The following is a 25018-nucleotide window of genomic DNA, read 5'->3' as shown; positions in this document are numbered from 1 at the left end:
CCAGCTGAGCTGCAGCATCACTTGCCTGTGTTGTGCAGACACAAGACAATCGACTTCCCTGGCTTCCAAGCCATGCCAAGTCTAGGTATGATAAGAGTCCCAGCGTCTGGTAGAAGGCACCCCCTTATGGGAACCCCTTGGGCAGCCTACCTGCCAAGAGTTTGATGGTAAACCAACAGATCTTTCTTTCTGGGACCAGGGTTGGGAAGTGGAACACACCCCTTCATTGCCCAGTCATGGTCCAGAGGTGACAGGCTGGGACACAGGCTGTTAGCTCCTCAGAGAGGCAGCTTTGGGGCCATTCAGCTGTGATACTGTCATCCAGGCCTTTCTAGCGTATGCTGTTCACCTAGCCACCGCTTTCTGAGATAAAAACTGGTCGATGCTCATCGTATTCTCTTTATTCCCACTTTTATGCCCTCCTCCTACCCCATCCTATGGAGTGTTCCCAGATCCAAGCATTAGATCCAGTCACAAAAAAAGAAGACTAAAACAGGGTGGCTGATGACGTTGACCAGTTTCACCTTTGTTACACAAGTGCCATTATACCATCTGGCCAGGTGGACTTAGCTGTGAGCAAGGGTGAGTGTCAGAGAAAGGGCCCTATGGTAAGATATGAAACTCACAAGCCCAGGATCCTATTGAGGACAGCTGATGGGGTCAAGACGCTCTTGTGAGCCCATTTAGAAGAGGCTAGACTATACCAGGTCCCAGCTGGGCTTCCCATAGCCAGTCCTAACTAGGTAGTGTAAAGGGCTCAGTCCTCAGAGGACCAACCTTCTAGCTTGATTTGCGCCCCTCCTGTCATACCGTCTAGTTTCACCTATAGCTCAGTTGCTTTCATTTTCCAAGCACGTGGATCTTGGGGACAAGGCTGCCTGTGACCACTGCAAGCGCGCAACCCCCCAGAGCGGTGGTGGCGGCTCCAACCGAACTCACACCCACCTTTCTGTGCTGGGTGCCTTCTCCGGACATTGCGTTTATGAATCCACGGCAGGACCACCGACCTGAAAAGGCTGCCTCTACTTCCCAGGCCAAAGGATCACCATGCTCTGTGGGGAACAGGCAGGCCTCCAGGGCAAGAGATCCAGGATTCCTGCATGATGCCTTTTACATGGCAGGTAGCAATGACTGCTGGAGAAAGGGACTGCAGTTTCACCTTCCTTTCTAGTTCATGCAACTCAGTGCCCGTAGGGCACAGCGGTGTAACACAGGTAGGCACACAGTGAGAGTATAAGGCTCTCTTGAGGGGCCCATGAGCCCCTAGGGAGCCCCATCAGACAGTAAAGGCGAGGCGACTGCACATCTTAGGCCCAGCTGCCACTGGGGCTAAGGCTGTTGTGCAACAGGATATACTGTACTGCAAGCCCCAGAGTTATAGGACCTATTGCTGAGACATATGGGCACCTGGGCAAAGCAGCCTCCTCCACAACCAGGACTCAGCCACCAGCACCTCTGTCTATGGCATGTAAAGAACACCAGCATATGCCAGTCTAGGAAAAAAAAAATGCACTTTTAAAAAATAGTGCTGTTCTTTGGACTCAGGGTCTCGGGCATCCTAGCAAGCACCATAGCATCCCTAGTCTGAGATGACACCTTGGCACCTTCTCATGGGCGTCTCCCTAGCCCAGTTGGTGGTAGTATACAGACACAAACCTGGCAGGAACTGTCTGTGACCCAGTCAGCCCACAGTTGTTTATAGGGCAGCAGCAATATGGGGCCATGGAAACTTCCTGGATCTTGTGTCCCCAGAGGAAGGGGGCTTGGACAGTTAGAGAGGCTCGTGAGAGGTCTCACTCCTGGGCCCGCCTAGTCTTTGTCAACTCTAGTCTATCCGGGCCCAGGCCAAAGGAGGAAACACAATAGAAAGGACGAAGACAGAAACGGATGGAAACCTCTCCAAAAGAATAGTACAGGTAGCCTAGGCTGGAGCAGCTACTAGAGGCTATCCAGGCTGGATGTAGATCCAAGGCCCAGGCAGGTCTGCCTCTCTGCAGACCTGGAAGTAGGTCTATGAAAGCCTGATGGCAGCTCCTAGCCTGGGTGCCGGGCTGATATGGAAGCTGCTGATATAAATACATTAGGCTTCTGAACCCCCACCCAAGTTGCTAGTGCTGGAGACCCTCTACCAACCATGACTGCCCAAGGTTCTCTAGGTCTTTAGGCTTGAGGCGGCCAGGGACATAGGTGACCAGATGGGCTCCAGTGTGTACAGATGGAGTCTGCTACCTGAGCCTCCGTTCTCTTGTTCCATGTTGTCCCTCAGTTCTTAATATTTGTGTAGATTTTTTTGACTGGGGTGCAGTGTGGTTCCAAGTAGCTGTATTCTTGGACTTACATGGAGACCACTTTTGGAGACCTCATCCAAGGCTCCATCCATTGCCAAACTCTTGCATCCCTAGCCCTTCCCTACTTCATGTTTTCAAGGCTCAGACTATGAGGAGAGACATGAATAAGGGGAGAGTACAAGGACAGGGGCTCAGGACAGGATTTCTGCAAAGGCAGTATTGCCCCTCCCTAAGGCACAGGGGCCTCAGCTCTAGACCACCAGGAGCAATCTGAATCCACAGCTGGACAGAGCAGCAGAGCGATTCAAAAGTTGGACATTCCCCTGAGCCTTTTCGCCTTTAACCTGGGCCAATCCAGCAATGGTTCCCTGGCAACACCCTTGGCAATACCAGGAGGTGGATGAGTCTAGGGAGAGGGTAGGAGTTGACTCTAAGGCACTGCAGAGTTCCCAGATGGTTGCAAAGGCTATGGCCTGTTTCCAGGTAGATCAGATAGCCCTAGAGCTAGACAGAGTGGTTTGTGGTTTCTTGTCCTGCCATTGGTCAAGTCACCTGGGTCCAAATTCAAACACTTGCCAACATCATGAATAGAAGATCTATCCAGAATGGAGATTTGTTTTTTTGAAGGACTAAAAACCCAAGTGGAACAGAATCTACTATACTCTGCTGCATCCAAAACCTCACCAAGTACTGGGTTTCCATTTCCCCACTTGCCAGTCTCTTGTGAGCACACCACCCCGGCCAAGGGATCGGGGCCTAGTTTGGGCTCTGACCCATCACAAGGGCCTTCAGGTATTAGAGCAAGGGCAAGAGAGCCCAGAGACCACCTCACTCTGCCAGCACTCATGCTTCTCTATGAAGAGCATCTTTTAAAACAGGTTTAATGTGTTTTTGTTTTTAAAACAAAACCAAGTGCTTTCCCACTGAGATGAGAACAGGTAGCACCAGGGAGGCAGATGAAACAGAAGCAGCAGCCTCATCCAGTGCACATGGGGGTAGGGGTGAGCCCCATAGGGGCCAGAATGGAGGTCCAGTCAACTGTTCCCCAGTAGGTGCTTGTGCTTATGGGCCCACATGTGCCTACCCGGCAAAGAGCATTTGCTTCTTTAAGCTATTTCCCCAAGACGCCGTGGATCACGGGGCAGGGCATCCTTTACCAACAGAACTCCTCCAAGCTGTGTTGGGCTGGCACCCCTGGACCTCTACAGTGGACTATATACCAGGGAGAAAAGGCGGAAGATGGCAGACTGTGTATGCCCCCTCTCTCCCAGTGCAGCAGGAAAAAAGACCAGTGGGCCACAGTAGTCACACGCCATCATGAGAAGCTGCTGGTGAGGGCGCAAGGCCTCCAAGCCTCCGTGCCATGGTAATGAGGGAACGTAGCTGCACTAGCCTCAGGGGCCCCACTTCTCTAGGATCCTGGCTCTCCAGCCACCTCAGGGCTGTCTCTAGACCCCAAACAGCTTCCCCAGCCGTAGGTACCAACATTCCTCCTTGCTCAGTGGCCTCGTCCTCCTCCTCTCCAGCCCCCATGCTAGACGGCAGGCTGGCTGGGGATGGAGGGGCCGCGGGGACCACCTCCTCTCCGCAGCCCTCAGGGAGACCTCCATCATCGTCCAGGTGCAGCCACTGGGCCACCTCTTCAGGTGCCAGGCGCTGGTAAGCCAGAGCTGCCAGATGTGTGAGGTCACTGAGCACCCTGCTGTGTTCAGCGGCCTCCTCGACCTGGTGGGATGGCTGCTGCCCAGGCTCAAAGGCTGCCCGAAGACCCAGCAGCCAGCAGCGCTCTATGCTGCCTGCCTGGACCAGGTCCCAAGAGAGGCCAGCCAGGTATAGCATGTCCTTGAGCATGAAGCTTCTCATGAAGTCCAGTGGGGAGCCACTGGCACAAGACACAGCAAGCCTCAGCAGCTCTCGTTTGTACAAATGTTTGAAGGCAGCCACCACACCATGTTCCAGCGGTGCAGGGATGTGTGCCCGGCTGCTGCCCTTGGACAAGAAGAGCACTCGAACGGCACCATCAGGTGTCTGCAACTCCTCCGGGGACCCAAGGAGCTCAGGCTGGCACTGCCTGGGAGTCTCCCCACTCTCTTCCAGGGCCGGCATCCTAGTGGCCCAGCTTGGACAGGGCGGATGGGCCACCAGCAACACAGCTTTCTGTTGCAGGCAGCTTCGGCGCAGGTAACGCTTGACGCCAGGGACAAATTCCTCAAAGAACCAGCCCCGAAGAAGAGGACGACTGAGCCAGGCATCCGGACTGTAGCGGTAGGAAGCTGGGAACTTGTCCTGGTTGTGGTGACGCAAGCTAGGTGGGTCTGGTAGCTGCCCGATGACTAGTGGCTTTAACTTGTGGCTGCCCGTCAGGTTGGCGGCCAACAGTACTGTCACTCGGTCGCCGGGCCAGCGCCGGCTGCACCCACCAGGCCCGCTGGAGTTCCCAGTGCCCGGAGTTGCGGCCTGCTCCGGAAGTAACCTCCAGTAGAGACCAGTAACGTTGGCATTGTAGATCTGCTCGTCACCATAGCCGCCCTCGGAGTGGGGTAGAGTGGCCAGCGCACGGTCAGGTAGAACTGCGCCGGGTGGCTGTGCAGGCTCCTCCTTGACAGGCGCAGGGCCTGCGGCCGGGGGTTCAGCCTCGCCATAGATGCGCTGGCTGGAGATGCCATGGCGCTTCTGCCAGCGCCAGAACCAGCCATGGCTAGCCTTGAAGGTACACTCGGGGCCATAGATCTGGCGAGCAAAGGCCTCAGCCTGAGCTTGGATGACCGGACCGGACAGCGGCACGCCGTGCTGGCGCAAGGTGAGGAACCACGAGTAGACGGCGCGGTCGATCTCCTCCTCGTTGGCCAGACGCATCTTCTTGCGCTGCGTGCCCACCTCTCCACCAAGCTGGTCCAGAAACCAGCGCAGCTTGGGCTCGTCCTTGAGCCAGCCGCGCAGCGTGCCGCCCGGTACGCCGAAGTCGCGGCACACGCTGGCCTGCCGCTCACCGCCCTTGACGCGCTCGATGGCCTGCAGCTTGTCTTTGATGGAGTAGGCCTTGCGGAAAGTCATTTTTACGGCCACGCGGGGCCGCGGCCCGGGCGCGGTGGGCGGCGGGCGCGCCGTGGGACCCTGGCCGGCAGCGGGCGATCGCTGCGGCTCGGCAAGGCGCCGGGGCGGGGGAAGACGAGCGCGATGAGGGACCGGGTGCAGGGCCGGGCCGGCCGGTGAGCTCGTGGGGTACATGGCGTCGGGGGGTGGGGGACCACCGGGCTAGCGAGCCTGACACCCCGCGCGGGCTGCTCGGGGCGGGGCTCGGGGGCGGGGCTGCCCGGGTCCCTCCCTTTTGTCTCGCCAGCCCTGCAGGCACAGGCGCGCTACTCCCGCCCCTCCGTCTCAGGGCGCCTGCGCAAGGCCTGGACTCGGGCGCGTCACCAGCGCGTGCGCACACCAACTCCGTTTCGTGCCGCCCTAGTCCGGCCGCTCCACTCTTCGGGCTGTGCAGGGGTGTTGCGTGTTGGGACGCCCGGTTCTCGGCTGTTTGTGACAACTCCTCGGGTGAAGTGCGGCGCCCGAGGTAGCTGTCCCCTGGCTTCTGCCGTAGTGGTTCCTGCATGCATCGTGGTGCATGCTCCGCGGGCGAGGCAGCGCGTGCTCAGGGTTGTGTCCCCCGCCGGGCCTCTCGTGGTCTGTGCCGCTGCGTTTTCCGGGAGCTGCGCGGTCGCCTTCCCTTTCCTTTGCAGTCCTGAGCTCGCAGTTCCAGGTTTTGGTTGCTGCGTCCTTGGCTGGCGTGTGAGTACCGTGGGCCCCGCCTCAAGGAGCGCACGTGCGGCAAAGGCTGGAGTGCCCCGGGCCCGCGCCGATAGGGTTGGCTCCAGCGGATCAGTGAGGGCTACGGGCGGGCGTCCGGTCCTGTGTCGGGCCGGCCACATGGTTGCTAGCTTCCTGAGTTCTGCTTCAGGCGGCCTGCCACGGCCATGACTGACACCCTTGCCGGGTCAGCGTTCGTCTGCCCCAGCTGTTGCCAAGGTCTTAGGTCCTTGCGGTTAAGCACCGAGGACATACCGAGCCTTAGGCATAGAGAGAACTTGGCTTCGGGTGCAGCCTCGTGGAACTTAGGAGGCCCATGAACACGGGGTAGAGAAGAGGCATGTGATGCCGACTGGCTCAGAGTGTAACAGGGCGACGTACTGATTTGAATAAGATGGTTTGGGCAATTTTCTTGGGAAAGGGTCGTTGAAGGGTAGGGCCGTTCTTTTTCTAATACGTGAGCGCTCCTAGCATCATAGTTTTCTAGAATAAAAGGCTGCCTCGCAGCACAAGAACTTGTTGAAGCTAATCTTGGGGTGCCACACCCCAGAGGTGCTTCTGAAACGTCCCTGTCACTCAGGGTTAACTGGGTCCTACCTCAGGCGGATCTTCTTGGATGAAGCGAAGGATGGATGTGACAGGACTACCAGGTGCCCCCTGAGCCAATCCCATGGGGCAGCAGAGTCGAGAGGAAGAAGCCCTCAAAGGGACAAGGAGTCCCCTCCCAGGCTCTGTGGTGGCTAGTTCAGCACGAGCCTCCCCTTGGACTGCTGGAGACTTCAGTAAACAGTTGGAGAGTTGGCAGAGGGAGCCACTTACACTTTCTTAACCTGGGATGTGTGCTCTGCATGACTTTCTGTCCTCTCAGGAGGAAGCTGGTACAGGGCTAGTCCCTCCAGGCTCAGCTTTTGGATAGCTGAGGCTCCGGGGGTTACTACAGATGAAGCGGAGGTGCTTGAGAGGGTTTGGGTTTGGTGGTCAGAAAGAGTGGTTCCTGGGGGCTGACGGAAGGAGATAATGGCATTGAGCATTTCTGTGCCAGAGATCTCAGATGGTATGTGCTTGTTGAAGGTTGGAGTCATTGAGACATTTGTGTGGAATACAGGTAATGGAACATGCCTTGGTCTGTAGCTCCACTCATAACACAAACTCAGCGGATTTGGGTGGTTAGACCAATCAGAGCCTTCATTTTCCTTTCTGGGTCTAAGATGTCCCACATCCATCTCCCGCTTAAGTGTGAGGTTTGGCACAGGTGTGTTAGCAAGTGGAAAGGAAGAGCTGAGAAAGGAAGAGCTGTCTAGCAAGCCCCAAGACCTGTGTGTCAAGTCAGGGTACCACGGGTTAAAACAGAATTAGAACTAACAAACAATGGCATTTGGGACAAGGAGATTGGGGCTGCCTGGGCTTCGGCTGGGCGTTAGCTTCTGGGTCTCAAGATGGGCAAACAGCACAGGCCAGTGTTTCTAAGTAGGACTGGGATATCCCAGGGGCAGAGTGGGAACTTGGAGATGTAGAATTTAACCCATGAAAAAAGACCCAAGGCATCATCACTCCTGTGCCTAGCAATGTGGCTACCCCACTGTTGGGACTAAAAAGCTAACCTTTGCTCCTGAGCCCTCCACATTCCAAGGGCTACCAGCTGCTCCTTTGGACACTTGACACAGAAAGTCTTGATGGGCAGCCCTGGTTCACAGACTCGGGCTAGGTGAGCCCAGAGGGTGTTGCTATTGGGGTAAAGGGGTATGAGTTAGGCTTGCTGGCAGACCCCATTCCCTACTCACCTTCCTCATGAGGACAGGTAGTATCGGGAGCCCAACAGTGATATGACTGATGGAGTGACATGCTATTTCGGAGTGTCCAGAGGACAGAAGATACGGGGCTGAGGGCTCAGAAAGCCAGCTCCTAGGGAGATTTTCCCTATCGCTCCCAGCACGCGGAACCCTTCAGATGTGTGCTACTGTGGTGGGGCACCGCCGTGACATACCAGTTCTCAGCTTCTCAGGGTCCAGCCCCCAAGCCAGAAGTGTCCTTGGCGGGAGCCGCTGCCTGGTCTAAACGAGTAGAAGCTATGAGAGTCATAACACCCGTTCTCTTTGCAGAGCAGATGGAGGTTGGCCCTCGGAGGCTGCAGCTGGCCAGTAAGCTCTTTTGGCAAATTCCTTGTGAGTGGGGTTAGGGCTGGGTGCCTAGCTGTTGAACATATCTCAGGACCTAGGACCTATCGGGCCTGTCTGCCACTCGGCCTTCTTCCAGGGCCCTCCAGAGCTCAGGCATAGTCTCTCTCTCACGCAAAGGGTCTTGACAGCTCACCTCTGGTGGCCAGTCTTGCATTCTAGACTTCAGCCTATATCTGAGAGCAGGGCAAGGACTGCTTAGGCCATTTCTTTCTAGGTCCTTTGATGTGTCTGAGCCTGCATCTCCGGAAGTTGGCTTTCCTTTCTGGTACTTCAATCTCTTTGGCATGTGTTTCTGTTCTTGTCCAGATAAAACCTCAAGAGAAAGAAAGGGCAACCCTGTTGTAGGGATGTGGGTATTGGCAAACCCGTGCTTGTGGGGGTTTGAGAAATTCACTGCTACATGTTTCCAGACTATTTTTCCTGGACAACTGCAGGTTTGCATATGAGTGTCCTCCAGGGAAGCGATGGCGTTCAGGTATGCCCAGTCTGGGCGCAAACTGGCTAACGTCCTCAGCCGATCGTACACCTGTTGGGAAAGCAGGTTGGGGAAGACCTTGTCCCTTGGGAGCCTTTGCTGTTTGTGCTGAGGTCTTGGCTTGGCATCCCAATCCAGAGGTGGCACCGTTTCAGTAAGAGGTCCAGTACCAGTGTGCACACTGGACCTTGGTGGCACCAGAGCCCACAGCTTGGAGCTATCTGGACCTGGACCACTTGGTCCCTTGGAGATAGGGCAGTGGGGGGGAGTGTCCTTATCTTCCAAAGCCTTGCCAGTGAAGGGAAGACGCTGGTCTTCTTCCACAGCTAAGGGGTCATCTGTAGGTGCTAGCTCACCTTGATGCAGGCTGTAGGCTCAGAAAAGGACAGGAGTGGGAGCAGGCAGCTTCCATGGTGGTTTCTGCTTGTCTCCTAGATAGTAGGAATCCTAAGAGCTACATATCAGGGGCTAACGGAAGAGTGCTGCCCCTCAAAGATGAGGACCAGGCAGCCACCTGGGATTTGGTGGTGCATCTCATTTTATCCTCTTCTGCCATTCCACCTTGACAAGCAGCTTCTGAAAGGCCAGCCAGGCTGCCCAAGCTGCTGTCTGCCGTGGGTGGCCTTGCCCACTCCTCTAACCTTGCTGCTTTTCCTTCATGCTGTCCTAGGAGGCCAAAGCAAAGTAAGTACACCTGCAAAGTGCCCTGTGTCTCCCTTCACCTGCGCCAAGGAGCCCCCAGCCACTGCCTTGCCCGAGGGAGGCATACCCATGCCGAGTTGAGCTTGCTGGGACAGGGCAGTGGTGTAGTTAGCTGTTCTGGTGGCAAGTGGGTACCCATGTGGCCCTGACACCGAGCAGGCCAGCACGTAGCCCTCCGCCCTATGGAGAAGTGGTGGCAAGTCATGAAGATGTGGCCTAAAGAGGTGGCCCTGTCCCTTCTAGGGAGAGCATTGGAAGTAGCTACATCTGTTTCCTTTAGGAGGGTTCCAACCTAGTCCTAAGTTTGGTGGGGGGCATTGCTAAAGGGAATGGTCAGCCCAGACCGGTAGTGCTCCACAAGAGCAGAGCAGCCTCAGGGACCGAAAGCCAGGAGGTGGGCGTCAGTCAGGTCCTGCTGTGATGGCATGCACTGCCCCCTTGGCGACAGTGGGTGATGTCACAATGCTCTGCCTCCTGGGATCCTCCTCAGTCCCTGCCCCTGCCCCTGCCACTTGGCCTTGGTAAGTAAGGGGGTGGCCTAGAGACCTCTCTACGCTGGGCCTCTGGCTCCTGGCCCTGGCTCCTCACAGTAGAGAGAGCTTGGGTGGGCAGTACTAAAGAACTTTAGATCTCCCTTGGAGGTAGGCTTCAGGGTATGACAAGTAGAGTTTTCCAAGGTCCTGAGCAGAGGTTAGATTTGGATAGCTTAACGCTCTTCCAGTTAAGTGTTTTGTTGGTGTATTAGGAAAAGATCCTAGACGGTGAGATGAAGGTTTGCTGTCCAGCCAAAGGATTCCCTTCCACTCCCTGAGAGCCCAGCAGATGGCCTAGGTGTTCCTTACAGACCCGCAGAAGCATCAAGATAGCAGCATCTATAACCCTAGTCCTCGAGTTCTGTTAGTTGAGTCCAGACTACCAAAATCTTGAAAGGACCACCCTACTAGAGCAGGGTGGCACTAAGAGTTCCCTTGTGGCCTTCTGGGTTGGCTGGTAGAGCCTGGAACCTCTCTCTTCCATGGTGCAACATTCGGCTTCAGGAGTAGTGGAGGCAGGTCTTCCTCCCTGTGGCTGTTGGTCTGTGCTTCAGAGTCACACCCTGCCGAGGGAGCAGGTACCTAAAGTCACACAGAGCTTGAGGTCACACCACGTCCAATAAGGAAGCGGAGACCCCTGGGGCAAGGGTCTTGTCCACTGATTACCGTCTCGAGTGGGATATCTTATCCTGAGACTCTGGGGTCTCCTTATGACCCTTTGGGTCAGAGGGATTCAGAGTTGTAGTCTGGTGGCCTCCTGATGGGGAGGTGATGCCAACTGATTAAGGAGCCCTGTTGGTGGTGGACACTCAATCCCTGACCCATCCCGGTGAGGTCAGTCAGGCTCACAGAGACACTGTCCCTTTTCCTAAGACTTGCCCCTGCTCCAGAAAGGCACCCGGGTCTGGGTAGGGTTGTGTGACCAGGATAGGTGCGGGTGACTTTCAGTGATGGGCCGCTTGCTGGTGCTCCATCCACCTTGGCAGTCACAAATCCCTGTCGCTGAACTGGAGACATCAGCCACCTCAAGGAGGTGTCAGGTTCAGCATATGCAAAGCACAGCCCCATGTAAGTTTGATTTCAGTAAACCATGAGTAATTTACTAAAAGTAAGCATACAACATCTCATGGGATGTGTTGACACTAAAAAACAAAAAGAAACCGTAATTGTTTATATTAAAGCCCATTGTCAATGAGTGCAGCTGTTTTATTTGCCACCCTATCTGGGGGCCCCGGGAGAGAAGGTATCTGCTGAGTTTGGAGGTGGTGTTAGATCCCTTTCTGAAGCTATGGGCTTGTTGGGTTAGCAAAGGCAGCATATGCAGTCATAAGATGTGGGTGTTTGCATAAATGCGTATGCTACTTTTGGTTTACCGAAGCTCCTGGTGTGGATTTGACTTTTGTGCCCCTGCATGTCATCTGGCAGAGCCCCTTCGAGTGCCTTGCCCTCTCCTTTCCCCGGGCCTCCCTGCCCACCCTTGCCTGCCAGACTGAGGAGGGCGAGGGAGGCAGGTGCCTCTGCTGTGTTGCAACTGCCCTTCTTGTGCTTGCTTTTTAATGCTGCGTCCGAAGATGAGGAGCGGGAAGGCCTCTTGTGCGCTGGAGACCGTCTGGGAGGACAAGCACAAGTATGAGGAAGCTGAGCGGCGCTTCCATGAGCATGAGGCCACGCGAGCCGCCGCCGCCGCCTCTGTCCAACAGCTCCTGGCCAAGGTGCCAGCTGTGAACGGGCCCAGCCAGGAGGACATAGAGGACACCGACGAGGCAGAGGCCCCCAACACCAGCAGCAGGAGTGATCCCAGGAAGAGCCATGAGTGCAAGAAGCCCCTACAGAAAAAGAGGAAGCGATCCCCCAAGAGTTGGCTTGGCCAGGCGGACCTGGCCCTCGTGGGCCTCTCAGCTGACCACGTATGGCTGGACAAGCCCCTCTTCGACCAGGCAGAAAGCTCCTACCGCCAGAGGCTGGCAGATGTGGCCGCCCAGGCAGCCCAGCCGCCTGCTCTGGCCGCTCGGGGCCCCTGTACGCATGGAAGCCATGTGGCCTGCCACCATGTGATCTGGGGGGTCTGGGTCAACAAGTCTTGCTTTGATCAGGCTGAGCGGGCTTTTGTGGAGTGGTCTCAGGCCTTGCTGCTGGCTGTAGAAGGGAGCCACAGGCAGGGGACTCCTGACACGGGCCAGCCGGCTGTCTCTCCTGATCTGGCCTTGGCCTGCCAGCCTTGCCTACCAGCTAACGGCCAGCCTCCTCTGGGCAGCCTGCAGGCCCTGGTGCGGGAGGTGTGGCTGGAGAAGCCCCGGTACGATGCAGCGGAAAGGGGCTTCTATGAGGCCCTGTTTGATGGCCACCCCCCAGGGAAAGTGCGCCTGCAAGAGCGAGCCAGTCAGGCAGAGGGTGCCCGGAGGGGCCGCAGAGACCGTCGGATTCGCAATGCTGTAGGAAACAAGCGAGCTGGGTCAAAACGGGCTGATGGGGAGGCCCCCTCTGCTCTGCCCTACTGGTACTTCCTACACAAGGACGCAGAGCCCCCCTGGCTCAGCAAGCCTACCTACGACAGTGCCGAGTGCCGCCACCATGCTGCCGAGGCCCTGCGCATAGCCTGGCGCCTAGAAGCTGCCTCCTTGGCTCACCGACCCACACCCCGTTCTGGCCCATCCATGTCCAGCCTGAGACCCAAGTAGGAGAAATAAGGCTGCAGGTGTCGGGACTGACCTGGGCTACGAGCATAAAAAGGGACAGCTGTCTCTAGGCTGGTGTCCCTCATACTCCCCTGTGGACCTGACCAGCTTGAATGTAGGGATGGGGTGGGCACCTGTAGTGCTCTGTCCTTGAGGGTTACAGAGTCCTGAGTTGCTAGTGTTGGTGGGGAAAGGGGTCTACATGAGGCAAAGCCCCCCATCAAGGAACCCAGAAAACAGGTTGTTGGCAGGATGAATGAATGGGAAACCTTGTAGCTGGGTCTCCGGCACCTGGTAGGTGTTGACACCCACAGCCCAGGTTAGAGTATGCGTTCATTGAGGTAAGGGTGGGCGTTAAATCCAAGAGCAGCACATGGCTGATCCAGCAGCCTCTGAAGGGTGCTTGTCATTTTGACCTCCCCGTGAGGAAAGAAACCTGCCTTTAGCCCAGGGCCCCCAAGGGATCTTGCTCCAATACAGGTGGATGGAGTCCTAACAGTGGTCTCTGAAGGGCTGGTGGCAGGTCATAGTGACCGTGGGAGGTGGCCCCTAGGCAGATAGGTCTGATGGATAGACGTAGAAGGGACAGGAGTAACACCAATCTTGGGTGGATAGGGGCAAATGGGAGTGGAACCCAGTGGTCTGTCCGCTACCTACCTGCCCCTGTGTTCACAGTGGCCTGGCTCCTCACCCAGGCATCCTGGGAAGGGGGTACAGTGTCAGGGCTCTATCCTTAATTAGAAGACACTTGGGGTGGTCTGGTGATGGCCTGAGGCCTTCCACACAGAAAATTGCCAGAGTGAGATTGGTTGGTCTGTCCCACCTGGCAGGAAGGGCAGGCTAGTGAATGGTGGGCTCTGTGGACACTTTGCGGCCCCTAGCTCCCATCCTGTGCCAGGTGTAGGAGCTACGTGGTAGGGCATGACTTGCCCTACCTAGTGAGCTATGGTCCAGAACAGCAGTTCTCAGACTCTGGTCTTGGTAGCCATAGAGCTTTCGTTGTACCCTTGGGCTTTTTTTAATTAACCATCTTAATCAAAACAGACAGGTGCTAAAAGTGCTTTCATACTGAAAGAGAATGACAAACTTGGTGCATGCTGGGAAGACACATTTTTGTGAAAAAGAACTTTGGGGGCCAGAGTGGACTTGTCTCATTGTTAAAAAAAACCTGTTTGGCTGCAGGGTGGGCAGGTGGCCGGCTGCTGATCTTGCAGCTGCTGTTGTGCTCTAGCTGCTGGGCTGGGTTAGGGTTGGATTGTATGATTAGAACAGTCAGGGCCTGGGTGCCTAGTGGTCTGGAGGACTGGCCTAGGGACACCCCTCACCCAGGCCCTGGTAGGGCCTGCCTTTTGTGTGCGGAAGGGGCTTGGTGTTGAACATTGTGGTCTTCGGCAGCAGAGAGGCAGTTCATGAGCCAAGCAGGACTGTGAGCCGACCCAGCATGTCACAGCCTCCAAGGCAACCCTGTTGGTTATCTCTGGCCCGGTCCTGGGTACTCAGGCCGGGTAGGCCTGGAGCCTGTGGGGAACGTGAGGCCAGAGATTGACTGCAAGTTTTTCTAGCCACACTGACCTAGCCACTCTTTCCCATCTCAGCAGAAAAATGGCTACAAACTTTCTAGTGCACGAGAAGATCTGGTTTGACAAGTTCAAATACGATGATGCGGAAAGGAAATTCTACGAGCAGATGAATGGGCCCGTGACTGCTGGCTCCCGCCAGGTGAGGACCGAGCTTAGGGCTGACGGAACCAGGTGGGCCAGAGAGAGACACGTTAGGGCCAAGTGGCCCTGTTCAGGAATCTTTAGAAGGGCCTTGGCAGAATGCTGGGGTGCTTCTGCCCTTGGCTCCTGACCCTAACACATGGGACAGCCCACTCTTAATGCTCCCAGGCGGCTGGGGCCAGCAAACAGACAGGTGTTTAGGGGTGGTATGTGGCCAGGCCTCAGCATGTGTGGCTACCTGCAGACTTTGTGTACCCAGACTTTGTGGTCCTGGCCTCAGCCACCTTCCGCTTTTCACTGTCCTGGGAGCTTTCATTCTGTGTAATGCATTCATCTCTCCGTAATGCATTCTTGCTTTTTGAGTGAGGGTTCTTAGAGATTTTGTTTTGTATGGGGGGGTTTTTTTGTGTGTGTGTGTTAAAAAAATTTTTTGACTAAAACAAAAAAGACTGGTTCTTTCTGCACTGTCTGCAGGAGAATGGTGCCAGCGTGATCCTCCGTGACATTGCAAGAGCCAGAGAGAACATCCAGAAATCCCTGGCCGGAGTGAGTACCCACGGCCCGTGTACCCATGGGCTCGTGCTCGGCCAAACAGCATGTCTGATTTTTTTTTTAAACCCTTCAGTACTGCTGACTATTTTGGCCTTTGGAGCAAGTTAGGGCACAGGGTATGGTGCTGTGCTGTTGGAGGGCGTGAATGCTGAGGCCTCCATACCCACATTGCCATGGAAAATGGTCTTTCTCTAGGCTTTTCCATGTCTCTTCTTTCATGCGTACTAGAGGTCACTCTAGCTATTCCTGCAGTGCCTGCCATGGGCTGCCTGGGCTAAGCGGTGTCATTTTGCAGGGTGTATACTGTAGGCACATGCCTTGGAAGCCTGTTCTTCCTGCTTGCTCCCTTGCTGAAGAAGCACACATTCCCCTATCCCTGAGACTACTCTTCCTCCTGATTAGGTGGGGCCCTTCATGGAAAGGGGATAATTATTTAGTGAGGTATGCTAGTCAGCATCATCTTGGACCAGAGAGGGACCCTGCATGGTCTCCAGGTCTCAGACCAAGGCTGGGTATTCCCCATCTGACTCTAGCATTCTGGGCTAGCCGAGGAAGGTGTTCCCTTTAGATGGCAGGCAGACTTGCTCTGTGTTCCTTACTCCAGAGAAGTCAGGACCTCAATCTGTCTCTCTGGAATGGGTTTATGCCCTGGAACAGGTTTTCTGATGGCTCTCTAATGGGTTACCACAACCTACTGCTTAAAGCAATGTGAATTTATCATCGGATGGTCCTGAAGGTCAGAGGCCGGAATAGGACCAAAGGCAAATAGAGTTGGGTTCCTTCTGAGGCTCTGAGCATCCATTTCTTACCTGTCTGCTTTTCTTGGGGCAATGCATGTCCTTTGGCATCTCCTCCTATCAGCCTCCACCATCTCTGTGGCCCTGCTGCATCCCATCATCACAAGGCTCCTTGTGAATATACCGAACCTACCCAGATAGTTCAGGTTCTTGTTTTGTCTTTAAACCCTTCACTGAATCTTGTTGGCCATTTTTGAAAGCATGCTGTGTAAAGCAACTGATTTATAGTCAACAGGCAAATTCCCATTCAAAACAGGGAAATGTAGAAAGGATCACTGGTCCCAAACAATTTCAGACTCCTGCCAGGCTTCCTGAATAGTGCTTTGTGGCCGGCCCATGTGGCCCCTGGGAGACAGTTTTCACCAAACAGCACTGTTGAAGCTGAAATTTTAACAACCTTCCTGCCTGTGGAGGGTAGAGATCTTCAGCCTTTAAAAAAAAAATGTTTTTAATATTTTGTCCTGATTCCCTTTTTGGTCTAAATGAGTGGTGGTTTTTGCTAGTTAATTTTCAAGAACTTTGCAGGTGTACTTTGTCACAGAAATCTGCGCCGTGGCAGGAGGTTCCTCTGGATATTTTTGATCCCATCACATTTCTTAGCACCTGTCGGGATGGCCACGGGAATTCACAAGTCCTATCCGTGGTCTCTGACCTTACAAGTCCTTGCACCTGCCGGTCTACCTAAGGCAGCCACTGCTTCCTTCAACAGTTTGCTTCCCAACAGTGAATTTGTTTCTCTTTGCACTCTAGAGAGGCCAGGAGTTTCCCCAGCTACCCGGCCCTGGCTTTTTTTCTGCTCTGCAGTTTTCCCTCAGTTTCTTCTCTCCCATCAGTAGTACAAAGAAAGCAGGCTATGTCTTCCACACCTGGCCTAGAAATCTCAGCTAGAGCCGGGCGGTGGTGGCGCACGCCTTTAATCCCAGCACTCGGGAGGCAGAGGCAGGCGGATCTCTGTGAGTTCGAGGTCAGCCTGGTCTACAAAGCGAGTTCCAGGAAAGGCGCAAAGCTACACAGAGAAACCCTGTCTCGGAGAAAAAAAAAAAAAGAAAGAAAGAAATCTCAGATAGAATGGAACTTCCTGGCTAGGTGTACAGTCACAGCACTTGGTTAACCTGAGGCAAGAGGATTGCCACAAGTTCGAGATCTGCACTTGGGAAACAAACAAAAAACCTCTCAGCTGAAGATCAGGTTTTTCTCACTTAGAAGTCCTGGAACCAGTGGGACTAAACTCCCTACTGTGCCTCTTACGTACTAAGGCCTGTGCCCACTGCCATCTCCACGTCGTTACGGATTTGTTCCAGCAGCACCCCATTTCCCGTGGCCACGGTCTGGGTTGATTCCTAGTTGCTCCATCAGATTACCACAGCTAGTGACTTAAAATGACACAGATCTGCCATCTTACAGTTCTGGAGGTCACATCTTTAGAGGTATCTTGTGGAGCAGAACCAGGGTGTCCATGGGGTCCTTTCAAAGTCTGGAGAAAACCCACTCCATCTTTCCCACCTGTCTGATCACCCTGCCTCTGTTTCCCTTGTCCCACTGCCATGCATGGAGCATTTAGAGCAGCGGTTCCCAACCTTCCTAACGCTGCGACCCTTTAATACAGCTCCTTATGCTGTGCTGACCCCTAACCATAAAATTATCTGCTACTTCATAACTGTAATTTTGCTACCGTTATGAATCATAATTTAAACTTTTCTGATGGTCTGAGGTGACCCCTGTGAAAGGGTTGTGACCCACAGGTTGAGAACCACTGATCCAGGTCTATTAAATCTGTTCCATCTATTAAATCTGCTTTGCTGTGTGAACTAACATTATAAGCTCTGGAGATTCAAGACAGCCATTTCTAGGGCACTTTTCTACCAGATGGTCAGGAGTGCACAGCCTTTTCAAAAGGCTGCACACTCGTGACCCCTTCTTGGTCCTGCCTGACTTGTGTTAGTTCTCATCCTGTCATTCTCAAATCCAAACCTATGACCCCATGCTCACCCAGTGAAGCTCAGGCTGGGTAGACATGGGGTAAGGGAGACAGATTTGTATAACTGGTCTGGCACATTTGAGCTTCAGCATCCAGAAAGCTGGGTCGTTCTCAGCAGCCATTCACTGTCTCTGGTGAACGTCCCTTGGCTCTGCTGGGCTGTCCCTTGCCAGATCCTTTCCTGCGTCCCAGGCCTGCTGTATAGAATGGGAAAACCCTCAGGTGTTTTGGAAACAGCCCTAGCATTCCAGCCTAGCTTCCACTCACATGCTCTAGTCTTTGGAACTGTCTGGCCCTGCTTGCAGGTGGACTGAAGGTACCTCCCTTCAGTGCTAGCTGTGCCAAAAATCCTACCATAGGGCTCTGCTGCCACATGCAAGTATTGAAAAAAAAAGAGGAAGTTACATTTGTTGTCAGCCTAAATGCTGCTGGGCCGTGTGTTTGGCAGAGGCCTGTGTCTATGTTACCTCTTGTGTGGAGCAGATTCTGCCTCCCTCCTTCAGAAGACGTCCGATCAGGGCCTGCTGAGATCATTTGGGGCTCGGACTTGCATGCAACTTTTTTTCAGAGCGAGTAACCCTCCTGCCTATGAGTGGGACTAACATCCAAGAGCATGAAGCTAGAAGCCTGGGTTTCCAGCAAGGGGAGCCTGCCCTGTGCCCTCCTGAGCCTTCTGGGGCCACCTCAGGAGCAAGCTCACAGGTGCTGGCACCACCCGCACACTCCTTCCTTCCAGCCCTTCAACTGCTTTCCCTCCTGTTTCTAGCTCAAGGTGATGCTGCCCAACTCCCCTGAGGCCCTGGGCCAGGCCACCTCTGGGACTGTAAGTCCTGCTGCTTTCTCTGTTTGGCTCCCTTGTCCTATCCTCTGCTTGGCTGAGAATGTCACAGTGGGCTGTATAGCCATTCTCCCTGAAGACAACAGCTCTTCACTGCTCTCCCTGTCCCTCTTTCTGTCTTGTGGCCTCTTACCTACCTAGGCCTTTCTGTGTTGCTTTTCCAGCAGATCTTGACCAAGTACCATAGGGGACTCATTAAGACTGACTGAGTCTTTGCCAGACCTTCAGCTCAGTCTGGGCTCTGCTTCTGAGTGGCTGTAAGGGGATCCTAGAAGCAGACTAAAGTACTAAGACCAGTGTTTCCCCCCCTTACAGAGCTCAGGCCCTGGGGCCTCCAGTGGACCTGGTGGAGATCATAGTGAGCTCGTTGTACGGATTGCCAGTCTGGAAGTGGAGAACCAGAACCTTCGAGGCGGTGAGGGCTTGGGCCTGACAGGTGGGGCTCCATCTCCAGCCTGTGCTATCTGACTGGTATTCCCCTTGTGCCCACAGTGGTACAAGATCTACAGCAGGCCATTTCCAAGTTGGAGGCCCGGCTGAGCACTCTGGAGAAGAATTCACCTGCTCACCGAGCCACAGCCCCACAGACCCAAGTGAGTACCCTTCCAGACTTGGGAAGGAGCCTTGGACTTGTGGTGGTTGGTGCTGGTTTCTGCCTCTACCTCCTGACTTACCCCAGGCAAGATTGACCCTCAGGGCAGGCTGCCTTGGCCTTCCTGAGGGCTGGCCTTCCTTCAGTTAGCTGAAATGTAGAGAGCTAGACGAGTCTCCACCCCCCTCCCTTCCTCTGTGGCAGCATGTGTCTCCTATGCGTCAAGTGGAGCCTCCAACCAAGAAGGCAGCCACCCCAGCAGAGGACGATGAGGACAATGACATTGACCTGTTTGGCAGTGATGAGGAGGAAGAAGATAAGGAGGCAGCCCGACTACGGGAGGAGAGGCTTCGGCAGTACGCAGAGAAGAAAGCCAAGAAGCCCTCCCTGGTGGCCAAATCCTCCATCCTCTTAGACGTCAAGCCTGTGAGTGGTGGTGGGATGGGCCTCTGGGAGGCTAGGAACAGACCTTACTAGCTGGAGGTGGAGGGTGGGGTGCTGTGTGGCCTGACCACAGGCTCAGGTTCTGAGACACTGTAACACACCCTCCTGACACAAGAACAGAAATGTGGAGCAGGACTCATGCAAATTTGGGGCTATTCCCAAGAGCTCTTTAAAGAAGCAAAGTTGTGTCTTATAGTTTGGGGGGGAGAGGGGGGGAGAGACGGGAGGTCGGGGGATGGGAGGAAGGGGTCATGGGTGTTTAGCCTGGTGTTCTAGAGGTTTCTGAGATGGCTTACTCAGCCACCTCCCCCCATTCTCTCACAGTGGGATGATGAAACAGACATGGCCCAGTTGGAGGCTTGTGTGCGTTCCATCCAGTTGGATGGGCTGGTCTGGGGGGGCTCCAAGCTCGTGCCTGTTGGCTATGGCATCCGGAAGTTGCAGATCCAGTGCGTGGTGGAAGATGACAAAGTGGGCACCGACCTGCTAGAAGAGGAGATCACCAAGTTTGAGGAGCATGTGAGTGGGCATGGGCACCCAGGGGTGGGGAGACCGGGTGGACACTGGGATACTGTTGCCCCACATCCATAGGAACATCCCTCTCAAACCGCACTATGGAGCACGAGCAGGAAGGCCTTTCGGCAATCTACACCACCACCCTTTGTCTCCATCCACAGGTGCAGAGTGTCGACATCGCAGCTTTCAACAAGATCTGAAAGTCCAAGAGTGTGGTTCGTGTGTGTGAGCACCTGTTGAGATTAAAGGCTGAGACTCCGCACTCTGGCTCTTGTATTACTTGGTGTGCCATACTCTGCCAGGCTCTAGCCGTGCTTGTCCCAGCCCAGCCCACCCCTTGCCTCTTCAAACTGTTTGGGCCCAGAAACAGAAGCTGTTGGGCCCATGCTTGTCCACCCTCTGCCTCTTGTCCCTGCTGCTGTGACCATGTGGAGTACACCTAGGCCTGATCTAACAGCCCTCTTGGCTCTCCTTACCTCAGGAGGGGCACAGCAGTTAACTGGAGTGAGGCACATCTTTTATGTTCTGGGATGGTTGGATATGGACAGCCAGCGTACTGTGTGGAATTTTGCCTGCCCATTCCACTTAAATCCCTTGTGGTCAGTGCTTGGGTATTGGATGAAGTAGTGTGGACATCTAGGTGGGGGGATACCATGTGTGACTGTTTCCTGTCAGTGGTGTTCATCATGATCCTTCAGCCATCAGGAAGCAGTGTGGTCCCTCCCCCTCAAAAGCTTTCTGTGGGGCCTGAGATGCAGGATCCAATGAAAACTGTCACCTGAGGAAGGATGACTTAGCAGTTAAGAGCACTGGCTGCTCTTCCAGAAGATGGGGGTTCAATTCCCAGCACCCACATGGAAGCTCACAACCAACTGTAATGTAACTTCAGTTCCAGGGTATCTGATGCCCTCTTCAGGCCACTGGGCATTAAGTCTGCCTGTAGTACACAAACTCATAACAACACTTTTTTTTTTTTTTTTTTTTTTTTGAGAATAAATTTTGCTATGTAGCTTTGGCTGGCCTGGGACTTGGCCTGGAACTTGTTAGAGATCCCCCTGCATCTGCTTCCCCAGGGCTGGGATTAAAGGCATTCACCACCACATAAACTGTCCTGGGACATTGACTCACTATGAGCCTAGTAGCTGGGTTGAACAGACACCCTCCTCACTGGTGCTGCTGGTGGTTGAGTTCCCGTCTCAGACCTGAAAGACAGCTCTGGCCTCTAGGGGCGCCTGGCTTTCCAGGCAGATGCTAACAGTTCTGGAGGTAACCCCATTTGCCCATCCCTAGTCTGGGGCAAGAGGCCAGGGTGAAGTACAACCTGATCGATCACTCCAGCCCTGTTTGGAGTTGCTATTTTGCCGCTGTTAGTTGAGGTCCATTATCCTGTAAGAACCATCGCAGGGGCAAGCGGCTGGCTAGCTGGAGTCAAGGAGGCTTTGGGGTAGGGGTGTGCTGGTTTGGGTCCCTGAAACTATCAGTGAAGGTGGCTCGCCCCGCCCACTGCTGCCGGGAAAGGCCCCGCCTCTGGGTCAGTCAGTTCCCTGGACCAGTGCCCTGGGGGGCGGAGTAGGACGCCATTAGCCAGGCTTGTCAAGCTGCGTGTACTGTGCAGAATTGCCATGGAGCTGGACGGCGAGGGGCGCGCGGTGGTGCGGCCACTGCTCACCGACCTCTACCAGGCCACCATGGCGCTGGGCTATTGGCGCGCAGGCCGGGCATGCGAGGCAGCAGAGTTCGAGCTCTTCTTCCGCCAGTGCCCGTTTGGAGGCTCCTTTGCCTTGGCTGCCGGCCTGCGGGACTGCATGTGTTTCCTGCGCTCCTTCCGTCTACAGGACGCAGGTAGCTCCGCAACCCGCGCTGGTACTCCTCTGGCTGGGAGAGAATCCCGCTCCCGCTCCCGTGCCCTCTAAATGTGACCCTGACCTCTGAGGGGACCTACCTGCACTTGGCTGGCCAAGTCCTCCCCCAGACCACATGTATTCTCTATCATCCCAGACGTGCAGTTCCTGGCTTCAGTGCTACCCCCAGACACTGACCCTGGGTTCTTCGAGCACCTTCGGACTCTTGACTGCTCTGGGGTGACAGTGCGGGCCCTGCCAGAGGGTTCCCTCGCCTTCCCTGGCGTAAGTGTCCTGCGAGCTGGGAGGGTTGGGAAGGGGGGGTGGCCCAGGAGGTCCCTGCTGTGGATCTAATTACTCGCCCCTCAGGTGCCGCTGCTGCAGGTGTCTGGGCCCCTCCTTCTGGTCCAGCTGCTGGAGACTCCGCTGCTGTGTCTGGTCAGTTATGCTAGGTGAGCAGAGCTGAGAGATGCAGGCAGTCGGAAGGTCTGGGGGCTCAGTCGGCCCACTGGGGTGACTTTGCAACCCTCACCTGGGCTCCCCTCACCTGTCACTCTCCACAGCCTCGTAGCCACCAATGCTGCTCGGTTTCGCCTGATCGCAGGGCCGGATAAGAGACTGCTAGAGATGGGCTTGCGACGAGCTCAGGGTCCAGATGGGGGCTTCACGGCCTCCATTTACAGCTACCTGGGCGGTGAGGCCTGGAAAAGGCATAGGTTGGGGAAGGGAAGGTACCACCATACCCGGAGTCCCTCAAGCCTGCCTGCCTTTTCACCCAGGGTTCAACAGCAGCAGCAACACCCTTGCTGGACAACTGAGGGGTGTGCCTGTGGCAGGGACCCTGGCCCACTCCTTTGTCACTTCATTTTCGGGTAGTGAGGTGCCCCCTGACCCGGTTAGTACTGTTTTTGTTTTGTGTCAGGGTCCTAGGTAGCCCCGATTGCTCTTGAAATCCTGATCCTCCTGCCTCCGTCTCAGTGTGTACTTCCATGCTGTGCCCAATCAGTATCTTTCTCAAACCAGCTCTGCTGTAGAGGACAAGATCTCAAAACCAACTCATATCCCACTAGGGTGGGCTGGACCCTGTTGTATATGCTGACAGATACTGCCCTGGACACTTGGTCCAAGGCTGCACTAGAAAGCTGGCGGCGATACGTGGCACCACCTTTGCCCCCAGGCCATGGTATACTGGCCACTCCCAGGTTTTACGCTGTACTCTAGAACCAATTTTCTTTACTAATCTCTTTCTACAGATGTTGGCTCCAGCTTCTAGTGAGGGCCCCGCAGTGGACCTGACGGCCAGTGTCAATTTGTGGCTGAAGCATGTGTGCAGCTATCTGGGGTTGGAGGTGCAGGGGCCGCATCCAGGGGAAAGGGCAGCATTTGTGGCCTATGCGCTGGCCTTTCCCCGGGCTTTCCAGGGCTTGCTAGATTCCTACAGTGTACGCAGGTGAGCTGGGAGCATTCTGTCAGGGTGGCCTCGGTGGAGCCACTGAGCTCCTGATTGCCCTCCCCCGCCCCTTTTTCTTTTAAACATGCAGGAGTGGCCTTCCCAACTTTCTGGCCGTAGCCCTGGCACTGGGGGAGCTGGGCTACAGGGCAGTGGGCGTGAGACTGGACAGTGGTGATCTGCTTCAGCAGGCTCAGGAGATCCGTGGGATCTTTCGAGCTGTTGGTGCCCAGTGAGTTCCCCATGAGGGGTGTGGTGTGCCTGCTGGAAACTCCTTGTGGGAGTCCCAGGGAGATGGGGTTAGGACAAGGAGGGATGGTCTCTCCTGTAGTGAGACCATGGGCCCATGTCAGGGGCAACTGAAAAAGCCCTGGAAGGGTAGGACCATCAGGGGCCCTAAGAAAAGGGCAGGCGTAGGCATGGCTGATGGGGAGGGAGGGAGCAAGGGAAGAGGCCAGGGTGAATCAGGAGCATCTGAGGGGGTGCTGCCTGTGAACCCATTACATGCAGGTTCCAGGTGCCCTGGCTGGAATCTGTCCCCATTGCAGTTAGCAACAACATTGACGAGAAAGAGCTAACACGACTGTCCCAAAAGGTAGAGTGGAAGGGGGACAGTGGAGGGCAGTCTAGGGGGCCCTGGCACCCTACAGGGGGCAGCTTGGCTCAGCGTCACCTCCTCTCCCCACAGGGCAGTGAGGTGAACGTCATTGGCATTGGCACCAGTGCGGTCACCTGTCCCAAACAGCCTTCTATGGGCTGTGTCTACAAGGTAAAGAGAGTGTTTGGCCCCAGGCGGGGCAAGTCTGGAAGAACATGGGTGGTAGGGGATGGGAGTCCAGCTGTCCGAACACCCTGTCATTGCAGCTGGTGTCTGTGGGAGGCCAGCCTCGAATGAAGCTGACAGAGGACCCCGAGAAGCAAACCCTGCCGGGGAGCAAGGCTGCCTTCCGGTTCCTAGGCTCCGATGGTGATTCCCCTCCGCCTCTCCCTTGGTCCTTTTTCAAGTCTCCAGCCCCCGTTTGACGTTATTCTTGCCTTTGCTCAGGGTCTTTCCTACTGGACCTACTGCAGTTGGCAGAAGAGCCCCCACCCAAGGCCGGGCAGGAACTCAGGGTTTGGCCCCGAGGGGCCCGGGAGCCCTGCACTGTGAAGCCAGCCCAGGTGGAGCCATTGCTGAGACTCTGCCTGCAACAGGGACAGGTGACTGCCCCTCATGTACCTTCTTCACTTCAGCTGAGCTCTGATCCCCAGCCAGCATCTCTACCTTCCCTTTCTCCTCCTCTGCAGCTGTGTGAGCCACTTCCAACTCTCGACGAGTCCAGAACCTTTGCCCAGCAGTCCCTGAGCCGCCTCAACCCTGCTCATAAGCAGCTGCAGAACCCTACAGTGTATCCGGTAGGCTTGTAGGTGGCCTGCCCTGTGTGCCCTACGTGCCCCATGCCCCACTCCCCAAACCCAGCTTCCCGTATCCCTCTTTTTTCTCTCCACAGGTTGCGCTGTCAGAGAGGCTGCGGGCACTGGTAGACAGTCTGAGTGCTGGAGGTCCCTTGTAAAAAATCACAGGGGTGGTGAACTGCCAGAAATAACATGACTCACTGTCCCCACAACTTGTCGTGTGTCGTTAGTTCACAGATTTCTGCCGCTCAC

At 55.2% G+C, this 25018-nt stretch overlaps 3 protein-coding genes across 11 annotated transcripts; 2 read left to right on the top strand and 1 right to left on the bottom strand.

Moving 5' to 3' along the window:
- Nucleotides 1-3152: 3152 nt before the first annotated feature.
- On the bottom strand, nucleotides 3153-5632 carry Tigd5 (tigger transposable element derived 5). The gene has a single exon (XM_052748050.1). It carries the CDS (start codon nucleotides 5514-5516, stop codon nucleotides 3594-3596), a length of 1923 nt encoding a protein of 640 aa, XP_052604010.1. The 5' UTR covers nucleotides 5517-5632; the 3' UTR covers nucleotides 3153-3593.
- Nucleotides 5633-5760: 128 nt separating this feature from the next.
- Nucleotides 5761-20342, top strand: Eef1d (eukaryotic translation elongation factor 1 delta). 9 transcript variants are annotated; one of them, XM_052748041.1, is made up of 10 exons: nucleotides 6128-9416; nucleotides 11539-12641; nucleotides 14241-14361; nucleotides 14838-14909; nucleotides 18457-18513; nucleotides 18844-18943; nucleotides 19021-19121; nucleotides 19325-19546; nucleotides 19889-20083; nucleotides 20242-20342. In XM_052748041.1, exons 1-10 carry the CDS (start codon nucleotides 9228-9230, stop codon nucleotides 20278-20280), a joined length of 2199 nt encoding a protein of 732 aa, XP_052604001.1. In that variant the 5' UTR covers nucleotides 6128-9227; the 3' UTR covers nucleotides 20281-20342. The 9 variants fall into 9 exon arrangements, with proteins under 9 accessions (XP_052604009.1, XP_052604005.1, XP_052604007.1 ...); XM_052748040.1 differs by having other exon boundaries at nucleotides 6130-9416; nucleotides 14238-14361; XM_052748049.1 differs by lacking the exons at nucleotides 6128-9416; nucleotides 11539-12641 and adding an exon at nucleotides 5761-5847 and having other exon boundaries at nucleotides 14238-14361.
- A 758-nt stretch (nucleotides 20343-21100) lies between these two features.
- Nucleotides 21101-24978, top strand: Naprt (nicotinate phosphoribosyltransferase). The gene is made up of 13 exons (XM_052748051.1): nucleotides 21101-21922; nucleotides 22079-22206; nucleotides 22291-22373; nucleotides 22485-22615; nucleotides 22701-22816; nucleotides 23175-23371; nucleotides 23463-23603; nucleotides 23882-23966; nucleotides 24060-24140; nucleotides 24236-24338; nucleotides 24417-24571; nucleotides 24659-24766; nucleotides 24862-24978. The coding sequence occupies exons 1-13, from the start codon at nucleotides 21703-21705 to the stop codon at nucleotides 24922-24924; spliced, it is 1611 nt and encodes a 536-aa protein (XP_052604011.1). The 5' UTR covers nucleotides 21101-21702; the 3' UTR covers nucleotides 24925-24978.
- Nucleotides 24979-25018: the final 40 nt, after the last annotated feature.

The sequence above is a fragment of the Peromyscus californicus genome, unplaced genomic scaffold, assembly GCF_007827085.1.
Source record: "Peromyscus californicus insignis strain IS unplaced genomic scaffold, ASM782708v3 Scaffold_20__1_contigs__length_68692818, whole genome shotgun sequence".
Classification (NCBI taxonomy): Eukaryota; Metazoa; Chordata; class Mammalia; order Rodentia; family Cricetidae; genus Peromyscus; species Peromyscus californicus.
This window is presented reverse-complemented; position numbering and strand designations above follow the sequence as displayed.

Excerpts from the sequence above, each read along its gene's own strand:
- Tigd5 (XM_052748050.1), bottom strand. The coding sequence starts at position 5,516 with ATGTACCCCACGAGCTCACCGGCCGGCCCGGCCCTGCACCCGGTCCCT.
- Eef1d (XM_052748040.1), top strand. The coding sequence starts at position 9,228 with ATGAGGACCAGGCAGCCACCTGGGATTTGGTGGTGCATCTCATTTTAT. Across the intron at positions 14,362-14,837 it reads TGACTGCTGGCTCCCGCCAG|GAGAATGGTGCCAGCGTGAT; the intron begins GTGAGGACCGAG and ends CACTGTCTGCAG. Across the intron at positions 19,547-19,888 it reads TCCTCTTAGACGTCAAGCCT|TGGGATGATGAAACAGACAT; the intron begins GTGAGTGGTGGT and ends ATTCTCTCACAG.
- Naprt (XM_052748051.1), top strand. The coding sequence starts at position 21,703 with ATGGAGCTGGACGGCGAGGGGCGCGCGGTGGTGCGGCCACTGCTCACC. Across the intron at positions 23,372-23,462 it reads GATTCCTACAGTGTACGCAG|GAGTGGCCTTCCCAACTTTC; the intron begins GTGAGCTGGGAG and ends TTAAACATGCAG. Across the intron at positions 24,767-24,861 it reads AGAACCCTACAGTGTATCCG|GTTGCGCTGTCAGAGAGGCT; the intron begins GTAGGCTTGTAG and ends TTCTCTCCACAG.